Source organism: Triturus cristatus, chromosome 10 (genome assembly GCF_964204655.1).
Source record: "Triturus cristatus chromosome 10, aTriCri1.1, whole genome shotgun sequence".
In the NCBI taxonomy this organism is placed as follows: domain Eukaryota; kingdom Metazoa; phylum Chordata; class Amphibia; order Caudata; family Salamandridae; genus Triturus; species Triturus cristatus.
Genome location: NC_140593.1, coordinates 186,037,435 through 186,049,617, shown reverse-complemented (window position 1 = coordinate 186,049,617; position 12,183 = coordinate 186,037,435). Strand labels below are relative to the sequence as shown.

General features: G+C 42.7%; 1 protein-coding gene across 2 annotated transcripts in view; it reads right to left on the bottom strand.

Moving 5' to 3' along the window:
* Positions 1-12,183, bottom strand: part of TMEM106B (transmembrane protein 106B) — a 121,586-nt gene that overhangs the window by 85,644 nt on the left and 23,759 nt on the right. For both annotated transcript variants that reach the window (XM_085630783.1, XM_085630782.1), the window contains exon 2: positions 7,322-7,549. In XM_085630783.1, the coding sequence (XP_085486909.1) occupies positions 7,322-7,541 (220 nt within the window). In that variant the 5' untranslated portion in view covers positions 7,542-7,549. The remainder of the gene's footprint in view (positions 1-7,321; positions 7,550-12,183) is intronic.

The window sequence follows — 12,183 nt, the reverse complement described above, 5'->3', positions numbered from 1 at the left end:
ATGCCCGGAGGCGTCCTGGTGCTATGCAGAACAGAGAGGAGCCAACAATGTCCTGGGAAGTATTATACAAGATCACTGGTTAAAAAAACAATTTTTTGATTTTAAAAGCTTGATTGTTTTTTTCAGACACAAAATAAATAAAAGATACAGAACAAAGGGGTAGAAGTACAGGATTCCATCAATGCACCTTGGACAAAGATATATGAATAGTTTTACAAGTATTACAATGCTGTCGGTTAAATAAATTGGCTAACCGATCTGGCGGAGGTACAAATATTGCAAGGTGAGCTAGGCATAGAGTTAATGTCACGTTGGGACCATCAGTTACAGAGTACATAGCCTGGTATGGGAACTCGTATTGGCTTAACAGTTGCATACTAGTGTACAATAGGTCACATATGTTTACGTAGTGAGCGATGATTCGTAGTCCAATTGTATTCAGCCAGACCTTGTTAAAGAAGAAAGAGACATGTGTGCATCCTAGCGTAGGTAGTTCTGTTAAATATCTTTATCCTCTTTTCAGCATGGGGAAAGTCAAGAGAGAAGAAACAATAATACTAATACTATTACTACTAACTGAAAAGATAAGGATAGTAAAGGAGAAAGTAGGAGAGAGTAAGAATAGGAGAAGAGTAAGACTAGGAAAGTAAGATTACGCTCGGGTCAAAGGGCCTGCTTATGAGTTAGCATACTTATGGACTGGTGATGGGAGTTTTATGAAATTTACCTTATTCTGGTAAGGAGCCATCACACAATCCTGGTCGTTTGGGTTTATGTGGTGAGGGGACCACGGTTAAGCGGACTATATCTATTTCTGAGGTTGGTAAATCATGGGGATTTAAAGACCTTAGATGCAGAGTCAAGTGCTTTCCATATCTTCCTGTGCCTAGGTTTCCAAGGGGAAGCATTTAAGGCGATATTATCCGCACCCCTTAAAAAAGTTAGCCATTCTAGCCATTTCTTCAATGAGATTTTCTCAAAACTCTTCCAGTTACACAGCACTATTTTACACGCCATTGTTAGCAATAAGTCAAGCATAATGCGGTCATCCTCCCCCGACAGGTCTGTGTCAAGAAAACCAGCCAGTATGTATGATAGTTCTTTAACCGGTGAAATGTTGAGTGTCTGAGTAATGTAATTGAAGACTTTATTCCAGAAGTTTTCTAACATAGTACACAATATGAGCATATGTGGTAAATCCCCTGATTGAGAGTTGCAGTTCCAGCATTGTGGGGAACTTAAAACCAAGTTTTAAGTTGCTTTCTGAAGATGGGGAGTGAGGGTGCTGTTTTCAATTCAGGTGGCAAGCAGTTCCAATGAAGAGCTGTGTCTCTGAAAAAAGCCTGTCCCCCCCCCCCCCTCACTTACTTGGCAAGTTTGGAGGGAACAACCTTTATGAGTTTGGCTGTGCTGGAGCATAGAGTTCTGCCTGGTATGTACCACACAAGGTTTTTCTTAAAGTAGGGTGGAGCTTCCCCATAAAGTGTTTTATAGGCTAGGCAGAGTGCCTTGCAGGTGATACAATGGCTGACCGAGAGCCAATGCAATCGTCTAATGGAAGCTAGCTGAGTGTGATTGAGGAATTTTTTTAAGAAATCAAGCTGCCACATTTTGAATGGTCTGCAATTTCTTAAGGGGACCATTTGGGAGGCCAATAAAGAGCCTATTACAATAATCCAGTCGTGATAGAACTAGAGAAATGACCACCGTTTTCAGAAGATCAGCTGGAAGAAGTTTTTCCATTTTTTTAATGATTCTGAGCCAGTGAAAGGAGGAGGAGGTGACCTTGTTGACTTGGTCTTTAAACGTCCCTGTCCAACAAGATTCCCAGATTCTTAGCTTTGGGAGTTGGCGTAGGTGCCAGGCCCAAATAAAATGGCCACCAATCTGGGGACCAGATGGGCGGATTATTGCTGAACAGAATGACCTCTGCTTTTGTAGAGGTAAGCTTCAAGCAATTGCTATCCATCCATTTGCTAACTGCGCACATGCATTAATTGACAATGCTACCAGAGAAGATTTCACTTCTCGCAAGTGAAACTATTATTTGTGTGTCATCGGCGCACAGCACCAGGGAAAGGCCAAGACCTTTAATCAAGGAGGCAATCGGTGTAACATACAGATTAAACAGGGTAGGGGATAAGGAGGAGCCCTGAGGGACCCCGCAAGGCAAGGAATATCGATCTGAGTGAAATTCTCCAACGATACAACTTGTCGGCATCCCAAGAGAAAAGTCTTTAGAAGTGCCAGGGCCGAGTCGCTAATCCCCAGTTCCTGCATACAGTCTAGCCGTACTTCGTGGTTAACTGTATTAAAAGCCCCTGAGAGATCCAGCAGGATAAGAATCGCATTGCCCCCTCTATCGAGGGATGTTCTAATTTCCTCAGTGGCTGTAATCAGAGAAGTCTCTGTACTGTGATTTCCTCTAAAACCAAACTGGATATCGTCTAGAAGATGGATATCCTCAACAACAAAAAAAAAGAGTTGGAGATTAATAATATTTTCTGCTAATTTAGCATGGTACAGGAGCCGAGCACTGGGTCAGTAGTAGTTCGGATCCGGAGTATTGAGATTGGACTTCTTTAAAAGAGGGCTTTCAAGGAGGTGGGAAAAGTCCCTATATTGAACATGGTGGACAGAATAACAAAAAGATGGCATGCTGTGACTTTTGGGACCAGAGACTGTTTCAAAGAGTATGCATTCACGGGTCCCATTGGCTCCGGATTGTGTCTGAAAAGGTCCACATTCATCAGATGGCAACTATCAATTACATTGGTTTCAATCGCTCGTCTAATTCTAATAAAAAAAGCAACTTGGAGGAATTTGAACTTAAAATCGCTTCCACTTGATATATTTAAGCTACTTTATGCCTTATTTGTCACTTTTTTATACCTTTCCATCCATTAAGGAACACACAGTCAGGAGTCATTGCAATTATCGACAAGATAAGAAATGTGCTCCAGAGAAACAGAAGTGGTGGTGCTGTGGAACTCGGTCCTGCCACTGACAGTATGGATCATGGGATCCATCTTGAGCAAATGCAACAGACTGGCATTCGACACAAAGTTATTCACTAAATATGACGTCTAGTCAAGAAGGAGCTGCCAGTCACCAAAAGCCTCCTGATGAGAAGATCCATTTCATTCCCAGTGTATTTCTAACACAAATCCAAAGCCACTTTTGGAATTTAAAGGATCATTCGATGTTATTTAGAAAACTTTGAGGAGTTCCAATCTCAGGTTGCAGTTAATGCAGGTATCTGCAGAGTTGAGGCAAAGGTTTACCAGATGCCACGCCATGATTTGGAGGACTGAAGTGCGTACAGGATCAAAACACGTAGGTGCAACCACAGAGGTCATTTTTAAAGACCATTATTCTGGGTTGAAAAGGTGTGGCTTGGTCAACAGGTCTATGTAGCTACTCCAGGCCAGTTCTGTCATTCCTACACAAACTCCAACAGATGAAACGGTGACAAGGCCAACCTAAGTAATGAAAGCAAATCATAGCAGGAAAATGCATCACAAATGCATACTGGGGAGAATAAGCATAGAGGGAGGGGAATTATGATTGAGCTACAGAAATTCAGAGTGAGCAAAGGCACCTCAAACATTCTAATAAGACTTCATTTAGATTGAAAGACACTAGGGACACTGCTGCAGTGAACCCCCTCTTGAGGATTAAAAGGCGCTGGAAACACTTCCACAGTTAACCCCTGCTTGCTTTGGATAAAAACACTGTCAATTAAGGTGTATTAATCCACTTGATCATCTGAAATGAATAATCAAATGACACTGGTATACATACAGCAGCAACACTCTGCAACTATGGCATTAACTCGCCAAGCTATTCCAAAGCAGCTGAAACCGGTCACCTACAAATTAAATACACGCACATGCAGTCGGTGCTAGCACAGTAGCTGGACTTGCCTTACTGCCTGCCTCTTGACAGCCATCATACCCTAGAAAGATATGGGGGGATGGGATTTGTTCCCCCCAAGGCCCACAGCCCAATTCTCAACTTAGCTCACAAATGATGCCAGTTCACATAGGGATGTGAATAAATATTCAAAATCAATTGCAGAGGCACACTGGCTACCATCTTGAATGCGATTTAATGGGTATATTCATCCATATTAGTAGATAATATATGGTGCTGAACCGGAAGCATCATCTGCGGGCCAATGGCAAAGGGGAAAGAGAGAGGCCTTGAAGTCCAAACTAACTTTCATAATTATCCTTTGAAAACAGCCTAATTTCAACGAAGCAGAAAGTGTGGGCATGGTATTTGCATATCCAGATCTGCCTCCGCACTCCCTCTCCTCTCCCCTTCTTTCTGCCCCTATTTGAATTCTGGGGCGAAACCATTTGACAAACAAGCATTTGCAATGCAACAGGTCTCGCATTTACGCGAGTTTGAGCTATTGGCATTGTAAATGACAATGCCTTTTATTTATGTTTTGGTTTTTGAAACATAATTAAAATGCATTGTCATTTGCAATGCCAATAGCTTAAACTCGCGTAAATGCGAGACCTATTGCATTGCAAATGCTTGTTCTAAGTCTATCTTGACCCATATGTACTTCAAGCAATCTTAGTCATATAACATGTTAAGCACTCTGCTACCTTTGGGTCTAGCTAGCGCTATAAGAAATCCAAATAAATAAAAACTAATGAACGAGGATGGGTCGCCTAGCACACATTGGCATGTCACTAACAGTTACATTGACCAAAGTTGAGCTGGATGTAAAGCTCACTTTTAAAAGCAGACCAAATGGAAATTAAATTGTGCCATTCAATGGCAGAGGTGTTCACTGAATAGGTATAGATTTACCACAGTTGTCACATAAACATAATTTGCAGATTTTAACAAACAAAATATTTCTAGCTCAACCAGATGAAAAGTTGCCAAAACTCTGCTACACAAGTATCTGTGTAGTGCAATGGAAGAGTAACTGGATTGCCTTCAGTTGCTGACTGCAATATTTTGTTATTTAATTTACACCAATAAGGTGAAACCTTTGCCCAGACATTGTTAACGTGTACAAATGCCAGAATACTGGAGTCAAACAGCCACAAAATGTTCCACATTGTGCCACAAATTTTGAATAATTTAGTCACCCTGCTGCATAATTTGGTCCTCCCTTTTGCGTAAATCCAATCTCTCTTAGCTTTTCTCGCATGTTGACTGTTTTATTTTGTTTTTGGTAAGTAGTCAAGCAGCACCCCCGCCCTGGTGGGCATCTACAATTGAAGATCTCATCTTAACAAGTCACTTAAATGCAAAAAAAATAACAGCATTTTTTCAGTTTGGCATCTTACCAGGGAAGAATAAATCTTCCTTACAAAATGAACAAAAAGATGCCTGCCTCCATGCCCAATGCAGTAGCAGACCGCCCATGCAATGGAACCCGCCTTTCTACTAAGTGCAGATTTACTAACCGGATCGCCGAGCCTCCATATGACAGAAAGGTGCAGCTTCCCATATCGCGTGACAAGATAAAATGAAGAGGTCTGAATGTCATGTTAATAACATACCAGACTTTTCTCTGGCGTATTCACCAGAGTGTTTGATAGTGTTGCTTTATCTTTAAGTGCCATTGTTCCCTTCAATGGCAAATCCGGGATACATAAAAAACGAGTGAGTAAAGTAAAGAGTCATTTGCAAGCCGGAAGTTTACTTGTGAAAACTGTGTTCAAGAAAAATCAGATTTCCATGAGAAAATGCTTTTTTTTTAGCTAAATGCCATCTCTCGAGCAGCAGCGCTTCAATCAGACCCCTGAAGTTCTTAAAGATACAAGAATATGGTAAATTGTTTTTATTTTGCATGGTGCAGGGACTGAGCATGCGAATACCCTCCACAATACACCAGGGTGGGCTCGTCTTACCATCCATGCACATTTAAACACGATTTACACCAGAGGGTAAATAATGCAGCCTTTGGTGCGTCTCTGCCTCCTGCTGTGGTGAGAATGTCTCCTCAGTACCGACTGAAGAGAATCAGCTAACAATTCAGCTGTGACCCCGCAATTAAGCATTTACCATCGAGCAGTAAACCAGATGACTACCACTCTTTCCCACAAAAGTTAACTTTGCAGCACAAAAGAACAAGCTCTCGCCATTACGCAAAGGCAGCCGCTTGTTTATATTTGGATCGCGCTTTCACTTTAAGTGAAAGCACGATGCAAAAATAAGAACGCGGCCGCCCTTGCCGAAGGCGACAAACAAGCTGTCGCCATTACGCAAAGGCAGCCGCTTGTTTATATTTGGATCGCGCTTTCACTTTAAGTGAAAGCACGATGCAAAAATAAGAACGCGACCGCCCTTGCCGAAGGTGACTGAAACAAGATGTCGCCGTTACGCGAATAATAAAAGCAGACGCTTGTTTATATTTGGATCGCGCTTTTACTTTAAGTGAAAGCACGATGCAAAAATAAGAACACGGCCGCCCTTGCCGAAGGCGACAAACAAGCTGTCGCCATTACGCGAATAATAAAAGCAGACGCTTGTTTATATTTGCAAAAATAAACACGCGGTCTAGCAATGTTGCTGGGAGTTGATATTAGTTGATGTGAAGGTTTTTCTCTTCAAACCCAACTGGAAATTAGAAACATCATCACTGTCTCGGGTTAAGCGAAGAGTGTGCTCTTAGTAACAAGCTGTTGATTTGCGCGAATAAAAAAAAAGTGCTTTACAGACTAATTGAAGGAGATAGTCTAACGCCGCAGGTAAAAGATAGAGTCCGGATGGGCCGTCCAAAAATGGGACTGGGCGATAACAAAGAAACCTCATTTTCAATCACGAGCCAGCGTTTAGCATAAACGATGACGCCAGCTAATAAGAATAATGGGCGGGGCTTCAACTCCACTTTAAAAATCTCCTCAATTACAATAAGCCTCACGGAGCGAGCATCGCATGCGCCCTGCAACGCAGGTCTGCGAGACCTAAAAAGTAGGAGGCTATGCGCTCTGCACACAATCATAACAATGATTTATTTACTACAGCCATAACGCACTCCTCCGTTTTTTATGTATTGCCCTTAAGGCATCAATGTTTTCGCCATTTTCTTTACTCAGAAAATCTTTTGAGATCTTTAAAAGCACGTGGAATGTTTTGCTAGGTTTAGCAAAACAGCATTTTACCAGAAATAAATCCTTTAAAGAAATGAAATTTATAAAAAAAAACTTCCAAGAAGCATACCATCTAGACACGGGCTGCTGCGGCACACTACACAAATAAACATTATTAAGAATATAAAACTGCAGAATGCTCTTGGAATAAAAAAGAAAATGCAAGACGGGCATCTTAATTCTCCTCATCCTACCTCGTGGAATCCGCCCTGTTCCTTGGCATGTGGGGCAGGTGACGCTGTCTCTACCGGTGAACTCCACATAGGGAAACTGAGACACATCTCCGTGCCTTCCGTCCTCGTGGGAGTCTGACGAAACCAGTCCACTGCGGTCAGAGGTGCCATTCGGAGTATAGCCATCGCACGGGTCCTCCTTGGCCAGGCGTGGAGAGAGGTGCGAGAAAGACTTCCCCATGGCTGACGCTAGAAAAGAGAAAATGCGTCTATGAATACAAACAAAGCTACCGAACTGTGCCCATACGAGATTAGGGATATAAACGGCTCAGCTCAAATCACACAGTACCATATTGTATCACTTGTGACATAAAATACTTTAGATTTATATTATACTAGTGATTTATATATTGTAATGGAACGGGCTCTATCAAATCAGTACGACAAACAGTAGTATAAAAAAAATCAACAAAAAAGACAGTTCTCTCATCTCCACTCTCCTCCAAGGAGCAATGTTCAAACTTATCTGCCTGGATTTCCAACCTGAGGAAGTGCCCGAGTGAGATTCATGCCCCGCAGTGCAGGCGTGGACGTCATTTAGAAGTCGCAGCTGTGAAGGCATTAATGTTAAAGGATTTGTGATGTCACTTCGTCTACCCCAGGAATTTTCGTAAATCGACATAAATGTGTGCAAGACTGCTAGCTTTTGTATACAGCCAAACCATGAACTTGCAGAAACATCCGCCTATTTAGGCAAAGGTCTGTGAAGGGGGCACATCGGTCTTCTCTATTGTTCATTTTGCATTTACAATGTTTTCAGCTACAATAAGGTAAGTTTACAGAATCAGGATAGCCGAAAGCAGCTGATATGCATCTATTTAAAAATAAATTGAATAAATAAATAAAAAATCAGCAACTCTTCCAATGTGAGCATTTTGAGAAAAAGACACTCTGGTCCTCAAATTCAATGAACTGTCTTGGCTTTCAGTATCCCACAATAGCTAGTCATGAGTTAAGTGCCAACTAGCCTAAAACTAGCAAAGCCAAATTGACCTACTTAGAGGCTGAAAAGAACAAGTTACGTACTTCGGTAATACTCTTTCTGGTGGATACTCTATACAACCACAGATTCCTCCCCTTGTGAACATCCCCAGGTGCTAGACTGGATCCAAAAATGTAAAGGCAGTATTTCTGTGCACTGCTAGGTGGCACAGTACTGCTTCTCTCCATTGCTGTTCTACTCTAGCAGTGACAAACAGAGCTCTGCATACAAGCACCACCCATGCACACTTAAATCAATGTCTTTCATACGCTTGTCCATACCCTCAGAGACAGAGCCCAAAACCAGTGGACACATTCCTAACTTGGGAACATTTTAGGTAGAAAAGGAGACCATTCCACAGAATGGGGAAATGGGGGGTGGTGAGGAATCTGCAGTTAAAGTACCAGAAAGGGCATTACTGAAGGTAAGTAGCTCGCAATTCTGATACTCTTAACTGCAAGTTCCTCATCTTAAGAATAGATACCAAAACAGTACCTGCCATAGTATTGGGTCCATGGAATGGCTCCGATCAAGACGTCCTGAAGGACCGAACCAGGGAAATGCGTTTCCCATCAGACCTGGCTGTCAAGGCAGAAGTGCAGGGTGAACACGTGCACCGATGCCCATGCAGTAGTCTGACTGATATCCAGGACAGGCACTTTGAATGCCAGTGCAGTGCTAGAAGACTTAGATCTGGTGGAATGAGCCCTCTGGCCTTTTGGAAGCTGCTTCTTAACCAAGGCATAGCAGATATACTGCGAACTATCCATCAAGCGATCATCAGTTTCTGCACCGCCAAGCCCTTTTTTATACCAGAGAACACCCCAAGAGCTTATTATCCACTCAACGTTATTTGGTACATTCAATGTAAAAGATCAGTGCTATCTTGGGGTACAAGCAATGGAGTTTCTCTTCCTCTTTAGTGGGATGAGGCAGAGTACTGTTCTGGTTGTCCGATATGAACAGGTGTCACCAGCTTTTGGAAGAACATTTCTCGATCCAGTAATACCAGTTTGTCCAGAAAAAAGGTGGGTATAAGGAGGCTAGACCAACAGTACCTGAAGCTCATTCATACAGCGTGCCAAAATTACTGCAACCAGAAAGACCGTTTTCAAGGTGAGGAGGTGCAATGGATAATTGTGCATTGGCTTGAAAAGGGCCTGCATGACAAAATTCATGTCCCACCATGGCACCCCAGAGGGCTTTGGCAGATATATACTGAAAATCTTTTACAAAATGCATCACAATGGGGGAATTAAACAAGGACAGGCGGTCTGGTAATAAGGAAAAGGCTCAAAGGTCCAAATAGTAACCTTTAACAGTGCCCAAAGCAAGACCTTGCTAGATCAAAGACAGAACAAACTAAGACATTTGACAGTCTGGCCCTCAACAGGTCAATCTGGTGGGTGCAGTACCAAGCTACAAATTTATCCCAGCATACGCCGATTTCATGGGCGTGCATCTGGCTGCCAGGATTACATCAATGACTTTGGGAGAAAGGTCAAGGGAGCTTAACTGCCCCTGATCAATCTGCATGTATGTTGAGCAGACCCCGGTGTAACACACTGCCCTGCTTGTGCGGCATATGATCATCCTAAAATGGCAGTTTGATCAGAGGACAGATGCTCAGGCTGAAAAGTTGTGTACTACACTTTCCTAGCCCAATATGGAGCCACTACAATGAGTTGGGCCCAGTTGGATTTGATGATCTACAGAACTCTGAGCAGACGTAGCATCAGGAAGGCATACAGGAGTGCGTGCTACACTGCATGCGGAATGCATCGCACAAAGAGAGCCTTCTTAGTAACTCCAGCATGCACAAGTATTGACACTACATTTTCAGTGGTGGTGAAAAGAATCGAGTCAGGGTTCTCCCTATTGCTGGAAGGCACTGTGTTACACATCCGGGTTTAACAGCCATTTGTGATCTAATAAGGTATATAAGCCATTTCTGGTCCACTGGCATCAGATCCTGTGCTCGTCCGAATTGGAACTTAAAGATCCTGCTAGATGGTGTGCCATTACAGATATGCCCTCATGGCTCAGTCAGTTCCACAGGAGCAGATCCTCCGGTGTGAGAAGACCCCACACTGGTCTGCTGCTGCAGTAACACATGATGGTGGTATTGTCTGTGAGAGACAGCCTGCCCTTGAGGGCAAGGAGGAAGACCATCCATGCCAAGAGAATCATCCGCAGCTCCAACAAATTTGTGTGGAGGTGGGACTCTGCCAAAAGCCAGAATACCACAATCTCAACTTCAACCTGGAGCTGGTGTGGAGTCTTGTGGTGTTGTGCCTCGTTGAGCATTCCATTAACAAATTGCCGTGGAATTCATATGGGCACAATCGCCACAGGTTTTGAAGTCGCATGCTGAACTCACAAACCAGAGACCCACCATGAGGCTCTGTCACAGATATCTGTTTGAGACTGATGCCACAAGGCTTAAACCACTTAGTCCTAGGGGGTGACATGTCTCCTTATACAATGGAATATTTTCTAAAGAAAAAATAGCACTTCATATAGTGAAGAAAAAGAGGAGCAGAGCTCTGGATTCACATCTGAAGAGGCAGAAGACAGGAAGTGACGTTAGTGAACATGCCTGGTGTTTATATGCAGCTCTGTTTGTGACTTCCGGAACAGAATGATATCAGCGTGGAGCCGCCTAACGTCACCTACCAGTGCACAAAAGCACTGCATTTGAGCTTCTGGATCCAGTCTAGTATAGAGGAATATTCACAAGGTGAGGAAACTGTTGTTAAAAGTATCTACTAGAAAAGTCAACCTAGTCACTTTACAGAGGAGATGTCTTTTTAGGTCGAGCGTCAGCACGCATGCGCTGTCTGCAAGGACTGTAGTATTTACTAAAAGCACTGTGACCCCACCTGCTACTTACTATAGGTTGATTCCAACGTCCCTCCTCTTTGCTGCCTCCTAATTGGTTTCGGGACCCGCTACGTCACTTCCGTTTCTAACAAAAGAGCACTGCTCAAGTACAGATTAATTTGAGTTGATTAGCACCCCATCGCTGATTCAGGTACTATTTATTATATCCCACCTCAAGTTTCATTTTACTTGTCTGTCGATTCCGCACCATCACTTGTTTTCTCCTGTCGCTTTCAGTAATTTATTTTTACATCTATGCACACTCCGCTGTATTTTTGCCCGTCTGTCCCTTCCGCCCCCTGTCTTGTTTTTTTTATTGCTTTTTCCTCTATTATACACCCACACTCCTTTGCTTGTTTTCACTTTTTTTTTTTTTTTTTTTTTACACTTTGCACCCCCACTATGAAGGTATCTAACTGCTGACTTCAACTCGGTACCACAGCATCAAAGTGCCGCTCCAGCCATTAAGCCATATCCTCTTCATTACCCTTTCTGCTTGGTTCTTCCTTCTCGCACCAATCACAGGCGCTTTTTGAAAAGGTGGTAATGTACCAGAGATTACCATTAAAAAAGAGCGTTCCAAGTCTTTCACAAACAGGGAGTCAGATTTCCTTTGCTGGGGTCCTGCCTTGCAGTTTTGGGACGTGCTCCTTTCCTGGTAGGGGCTTCCAAATGAAAAATGCCATACTGGAGAGTATTGGAAACATCGAGCCTCATTAGGTTCAGCAGCGGGAGCGACCTTCACATCAAAATTGTGTACATTTTTCTACAGAGCATTATTTTTTTCTTTATTAAGGTTCACATTTGAATGAGAACATATTCCGTAAGTATTGTTTTTCTGCGTATTACTTACTATTTAATATTAAGTCTACACAACAGTCCATGGTTCGCAAGGAATCTTTATGGTCTTTTATTGTTTATAACATCGTTTTACAGAAGTTGTCTAATTAATTAGGAA